The 7,482-nt window shown below is 31.4% G+C and overlaps 1 protein-coding gene across 1 annotated transcript; it reads left to right on the top strand.

Moving 5' to 3' along the window:
* Positions 1-5,279: 5,279 nt before the first annotated feature.
* Positions 5,280-6,841, top strand: LOC148629824 (uncharacterized). Its single transcript, XM_088557816.1, has 2 exons — positions 5,280-5,484; positions 5,910-6,841. The coding sequence occupies exons 1-2, from the start codon at positions 5,402-5,404 to the stop codon at positions 6,214-6,216; spliced, it is 390 nt and encodes a 129-aa protein (XP_088413942.1). The 5' UTR covers positions 5,280-5,401; the 3' UTR covers positions 6,217-6,841.
* The last annotated feature ends 641 nt before the right edge of the window (positions 6,842-7,482 follow it).

Genomic DNA, 7,482 nt, shown 5'->3' with positions numbered 1-7,482 from the left:
TGAAGTGAATTATTTGAACATAACTCTAAAACCTTAAGAGTTGAAAGCTTTTCATCAAATTAAAGTTGTAAATTTAACGAATAAGACAAATCACTTAAACTAGACATGTAAGAAGTAAAGAGGGAAGAAAAATCTACACAAAAGTAAACAAATAAAGAGAACAGAAGGTAAAAATAATTTAAGGACTATGTTATTTCAATAAATTGAACTGTTACTTCGTACTTTTACTGATAACATGTATGTTCTGAAATGTTGTAAATAGAAAAAAGAACGGATATGGCCAAACACAATAAAAGCACCAGCGTATAATTCAAATACAAAATAGCCAATACTTTCAGAGGTCACCAATTGTCTTCAACAAGTTAAACACACCTTTAAGTAAGGCTTCGACAACAAAAGTAATAAAATCCACGGTAACAGAAGGATGCCACTTCTTCAAAGTAAAACAACTAAAAAGCAAAATAACGACACAAAGACAAATCTCCAGACTGTAGACAGGCGCCTACCTGCGATGGGGGTCAAACTAGTTCTGTAAGGCATTAACCATCCCCTTTAATGTACTGTGAATAATGAATTGAAACAACAGAGAAATTCACAATAAAAAGCACCCAATAATTCATTCAATTCTTTTCATGGAAACCCTGAATAAAAATGATATATATCCACTTAAAGAACACTTGCAGTTACCGAAAGCTAGCTCAGAATATATTACAGAACGATAATACCAGCAAAACTAACAGCATTAGAAATAATTGCTCACTAAAATTCCAGTGGACTGGATGTGGAGTAGAAACGTCAAGTACTAAATAGGCAAGATTTGATATAGTGTAATACTTAAACATGACTGTTTTTTGCGTCGGAATCGCATATCACTATTTATGAATATAAGGTTCAAAGAATAGACAATAATTTTAAAATCGTATCCTTTACGAATAAATTTATTGAGGGCTACTGAAAATCCATCGGATTTTGTTTAAAATAATGTGCTTTATAGACTATATTTTCGTAAAAACTGGGTGAGTAACACCATTTTAATTAAGAACCTGTATGTGATATTATATTGTTGTCTCTGTAAAAAAAAGTTTTTAGACGTTTTTGATATCGGTATCCCTGGTGCAAAACAAATGTTTGTTCTGTAAAGAATTTGTTGTGTTCATTAAAAGCTGACACTTTATAACAAATACGAGCAAAATAGACCGGTTGTGAAATGTAAATATCGGAGGAGGGAGCTTCAGGAATATGACCATCAAGGAATGGAAAATTTACGATAGGAAAATCAAAATCATCTCTTTATCAATATGAAGGCTGCCATTTTCTAGAATAATGTCTAAATCAAAGAAAGGTGTACGAGTACTATTATTTTTAGACTTGGTCAACTTAAGTTATTTTGGGTAAATAGCTTGAGCACAGTCTTCGAAGTTCGGATTATTTACGGCCAAAATATCATCAATCTATCTGAAATTATCATTATATTCAAACAACAGATCATGTTTTGAAGGATTTGTAAAGAGTTTGCCATGAACTGCGATTAACGGTAGAGAAACATAACAGCTACTAACATTTGGGGAGTGTAAATGTTAACTCCCCATTAACATTTGTGAGTTAATGGCTAACCAAGCCTCCCTCTCCCATATTGGCCGTAAGAGTTTCCGTGTAGGTTTATGGTGTGCACAAACAAGTGAGTTAGTTAAACAGTCGTTGTTATAACTATGAGTAAGACTTATTGACAAATGGAAAACAAACCTGTTATTATCTATTCCATTTGTGCGGTGGAATAAATTGAAGACTACTTAACTGACCTGGGTCAAACATGCAAGATACACAGCCGGGCGATAAGTAACATATTTATCATAAAAGTGAGTGTCATCGATCGGTGTTGCTGACTACAATTTATTTCACCGACACAAAGCACACTAAACATTCCAAAAAATCGTTTTGGTATTAACTTAAAACAAAATCGAAATGTGGTAGTTTTAATGAAACTTTAATTATTTAACAACACCTTTAATTTTAGGAAAATCGTAAATGATACGTCATTAAGTTCCAAATGTAATGTGTAATTTATAATACTGTTACGGTATACTTTATTAACTCAAAATAAAAATTGTAAACTTATCAATAGTTTTGGAAAATAATTTCCTATGATATGACACAATACACATTAACATTAGTCAATATATAACAGTTTTACATTGGTCATTACGCCTCTTTGTAGGAGACGTCAGATTGGTAGTTCATAGTACTATACAGGGAATTAATTAACGGTTGTTTAACAAAAGCAGAAAAAAAACTAGAGTTAATATCGTATACAGACATTCAAGCTGTAAATAAAGAGAGAAGACTACATTTCTTAAACGTACCCAGTGTCATCAGAAGCTAATCGGTGTCTCTTTATTTTAAAGTACTCGACCTAAGTACCTTAACTGATCTAAAGTACAAAAATCTTACCTGCAGTTCATTATAAATATCAGACAAATATACAAGGATGGCTGGCTCATAATGTTTTCCAAATTGTATGAATAGGATAAAACGTCAAACCAAGCACAAATCTGCAATAATTAATGTTTGTCTTGAAAGCCTTTCCCATTTTGCAAATAATATTCAAAGATTATTGATCTGACAACAGTTATTTCTCCCACTAATAGTGAAAAGAGCCAATATCGGAAAGCTTCAAATTCAAAAATAAACACAAAAACACCCAATAACAGAGAACCAAATGTTTTGAAATAAGTATTATCTACTTAGCATAAGGATTTTTATGATAATAAATTAAAACAAATAATGCCAACAGTCAGTATTTAGTTTTTTTAGGGCAACGTTAAATGTACACGCTAAAATTGTCATCTTGGACATTTTGTGTGATTCGGAATATTATGAATACAAACCTCTTTGCGAGTGTAGTCATTTTGATGCTGTTATTTTCCTAAGGCCCCGGTGATGAACATTGCACATATGTCAATAATAAATATAAAAATAGCCACTATATTTGTCTGGAAAACCTGCAGTTGGTAAAGTAAAAAGAAATGTTGGGTTTGGACATTTTATGAGACTCGGGCAAATAATTACAAAAAATAACTGCATGTAATCTGTTCTTGAAAAATTGTTCTGATACAACTGAATGTGTGAGCAATCATGTTATTTAAAATAACATATGTTTTGACGTAAGTTTTTGCTTTTTCTAATAGATTTTGTTGACAAAAGCACCATTTTCTTTTTACGTTTTTCTCGTTCGCTGACATGACTCATCGTTTTGCCAGGGCCACCTTTTGGTCGGATAACGTAATATAACGGCAGAAAAATGTGTCATGCACAAATAACATAAATGTGACGCTGGTCTGTGAACTTTGGCATATTTTTCCGGACATTTCTACGAAATACGAAATTTTGTGTTACATCTTACAATGTACATTTTACATTTTAAATGCCAACAATTGGAATTTAAATATATAATACAGTTAAACCTGCTTCATATTTAAAAACTACAGACTCAGACAAATATTATGATATAAAATATTGTATATTTTAGTGATCAAATTTTAATTATGTGCATATTTAGAATACTGCATCGACTCCGAAGTTGTGTGATACGAGTACAGTGCGTCACGTCATATTCGATCAACGATAAATATTATGAATACATTTTGTTTCAGAAACTAGTATAAAAACTACCCTGTCCAGTGCCCGATATGTGTACAACTAGTTATTAGTCCCAACACATTTTTTTCAAAGTTTCATGATAAAATAAAAACCTACTAATCCTTCTACTGCTAAATTAAATTTACAATTACGAAGGTACATTTGTGAGTAGAATACAAACATCATGTCTTTAAATTGGGGGAATCAAATAAGAGTTGCAATGTAATGTATACAATAAATTTACGTATGTTCGGATTTTTCAAAGTAGGAGTTAAAATAGTGTTTATTTCTACCAATACAGAAGAGCAGTAAAACTATCATAGAATGCATCTAAAATATATTGACTTCGAAAAATTTCATAAAATCTAGCCTAACAATGTCTGTTCAGTATAACAAGATCTTTAGTACCATAATTGATCATAATTAGAAAAAGGAAAAATGGTGGTATCACCTCTGCTTGACACTATCAAAGTCAATCTTAATTAAAATGTATGTTTTTTTTTTAATGTGACTTATGGGATTCCCTTTAAGGTACAGACCTCATAATTCTTCCGGGTTTATATTGAAGACATGGCTTATTCTAAGAATTGTAAGTTTGAAGAACCTTTTATTTCTTCACCAAAAGAAGTTGTTAAATGCTAAGCATTATGTTACATTTTATTTATTTTTGTGATAAGTCTTTGTTTGTAAAAAGTTACCACCGTCAACTCTTCTTAAATTTGACAAGGACGTTCATGAATATTGTACAATTACTAGTTAAATTCAACAGGAATCTTCTAGTCATCTTTTTTTCTTTTAATATCGTTTGAACACTGATCGCAGGATGAAGGTTGAAGGCAGCATCACGTATACCAAATAATTCATACATTTTAATAGTATACAGTCCGTTCGAAACTCTCAAAATTTAAAATATGTCTTAAAGAAGTATTATTCCACACACCCAAAAAGGCTCTATATATTCTTTACGCAATTATAAATGTATGATACTGGAATCTGAGATCAGGAAACGAACTGGAATAAAATTTTGTAGGTAGAGGGTATGTCATTAAATAGAATTCAAAACTGTAACTAGTTTGATATTTAATACAGCCTTTAATTTTCGAAAAACTATAAAATCGAAAACATACGACATCTACTTTCATATCTATTTATAGTCAGAATGAATCTGATTAGAATCACACAAATGGGGATTTTCATTGATAATAAATGTATATGCATGCTAAATGTACTGATATAAAAATAACGTTAGGAGATCATTACTAGACCTTACACATTATTTTGTCTAAATAAAACCGGCTCTGGATACTTTTTTTGGAATGGTTATAATGAAATACATATTGAAGAATAAAAGTTTCCGTTTTAATCCTCAAAACGATGCAAGCTTGTAAAAACCTTCTGTATTTGGTTGAGGTGACTTTTAAACATTTTTTTACATTAAAACTATTTCTGCTAAATGAACCCATTTCCTCACTGACTTGTTGAACTTTATTTATAGGTATAAAATTTCCAAAGAACATTGTCTAATATTAGATTTAATACATTATATTTCTATATATAGATAAAGAAGTATCCCCACAAATAAATATAGGTAAAGAAGTATCCCCATAAATAAATATTAAAAGAGCAGTTTGCTTTAACGACACGTCAGTGTACAGTGAATGTAAGAGAGAAAGAGAGCTAAACAGATTACTGAAAATAAAAGGAAGGGATTCAGTCGTTTGGAGTATATTTATTCAAACGATTGCACGTTGGAAAGCTTGGCATTATGGACTATAAACTATCTATCATACTTTTCAGTTTCCTCGTTTTTACATTTGGTGTTGTAGGGTCATATGGGAACCTAATAAGGTAAGTCAGATTCTGCTTTCATTAGATGAACTTCAATACTCTGAACGCAAAAAGTAGTGAAATAACAGGTTAGGCATACACCAAAGACGTGATTAATATGGGGAATCATTTTCCTAACCAGCAAAAAAATTCTCGGGACTAAGAAAATAAGCAAAATTCAATCAATGAAACCCTGCATGGATAATAGCAAATATAAGCAAAGGTAATTTATAGTTCTGGATTTAAACATTTTAAGGATTTCTTTGATGTTTCAAGAGAACTGGTCTTAAAATTCAGAGTTAAAAAGTAGAACTCGGACTGTAATAAACAGCAGAACGAAACAAGTATACGCTTATCGTTTAATAGAAAGATTTACAACACTGTCAATCCTGTTTCAGTTTCTTAAAGTTTTAAAGACCATTATTAATAAGAACTTATTTTTTCAGATTCAAGAACGAGAACAATAAACATAGAAAAACCTCATCCCTTCAAAACAAAGCAACATATGATCAGGAAAGCCATGATGTTCAAATCGATGACTCAATTAAAGGTGAGATGCCATTATTATTACACCGTATTATTCAAGCAAGGAATGAATACAGACAGGAATATTCGGTAAAAAATGTGAAAGGAGAACACAGTGTACACAAGAGAGACATGACTGAATTTGATACTTTTGAGAAAAAAATTCATAATAGATCACCCCCTGACGAAATTGAGGATATTTTGATAAGGAATCACCAGATGAAATAAGCGATAAAGAAAAATAGTGGATTCATCAATGAATAAATATATCAACAAAACCGTCATTTTCAACGAGACGGATCAGCTGTAATGAAGTAATAATCGGTGCGCTACAAATCCGTTCGAATAGAGGCTGGGGTACACGATGACTGTATCAGTTATTTCTGTCCGCAAAGATTCAGATCATGTTTTGTAAGGAAATTTGCAGATGGAAATGGAATTTAATTTCAGGCCTGGCGGTACCAATCCGGAAAAAACATAACAATTCATTACTACTTTGAGATAGTGGTACCGAAATCTAGCTTCAATCATTCAATTCATTCATAGATTCTATCACGAATCGATCAATCTAACACTTTCTCAGACGAGTTACAGAATTAAAATGCGAAAAAAAGTCAAAGGTGGGCATGTTATATGTGCTTCACTAAAGGAGATATTGGGATTTAAGTCGGCTACTTTAGGAGAAAATGCTATGGATCAAGTAGAATGTATTTATATAAATGTGCACTAAAGTTTGATGACACTGTATTCAAATAGTGCGAATGTAAAACTTTTTAGTTCATATTTACAGTCATTATGATGACATTTTCGATTGTAGAATAACTTATCTTTATCTTTTAAAAATACAACATTGTGTCTTAGTTCATTCAACTGTCACATTGACGAGGAAAGGGGAGGAATATTCATATTTGGTTCAACCACTGCCTTCAATTAAGGCAACAACGGTTAAAATAAATTCAAACATTGAAAAGATGAAGCAGACCAAAAAAAAAAAAAAAAAAAAAAAACACAAACACAAACAAACAAACAAACAAAGACAAAAACAAACAACATACAAAAGTAATATGGGAAACATATATAAATGTAACTGAAGATATACAACTGATAAAATCGTAGTAGTTTTCTTCGCTAGATAAGGTAGAGTCCTGAATAAACAACTTGGACATACAAGAAGTAAGAATTACATTCATCTAAAACACTGCAACCAATGCAACAAACTCCAACCTAAAACCATCAAACTAACAACCCGGCAATCCGACTTCAAAGTACACCATTCAATTTTTATTACAAGTTTGGATGAGATTTTCTTCCAAGTAAAGCCACTGTTCATGTCTTTGGAACATTGGCACGCCTGAAAAAAAATATGTTGTTCAGTAATTCTCCAAAATATGGTACGATTGAAAGCGTTGTAGGGTTAAATAAAAGGAAAAGGGATGTTTTGCTATGTCATCATACGAAGATAGTGATTTTAACAGAATCTTTAATTCTTTGAAG

The sequence above is a fragment of the Perna viridis genome, chromosome 1 (genome assembly GCF_037379345.1).
Source record: "Perna viridis isolate PV_CMFRI_1.1 ecotype Kerala chromosome 1, ASM3737934v1, whole genome shotgun sequence".
Lineage (NCBI taxonomy): Eukaryota > Metazoa > Mollusca > Bivalvia > Mytilida > Mytilidae > Perna > Perna viridis.
This window is presented reverse-complemented; position numbering and strand designations above follow the sequence as displayed.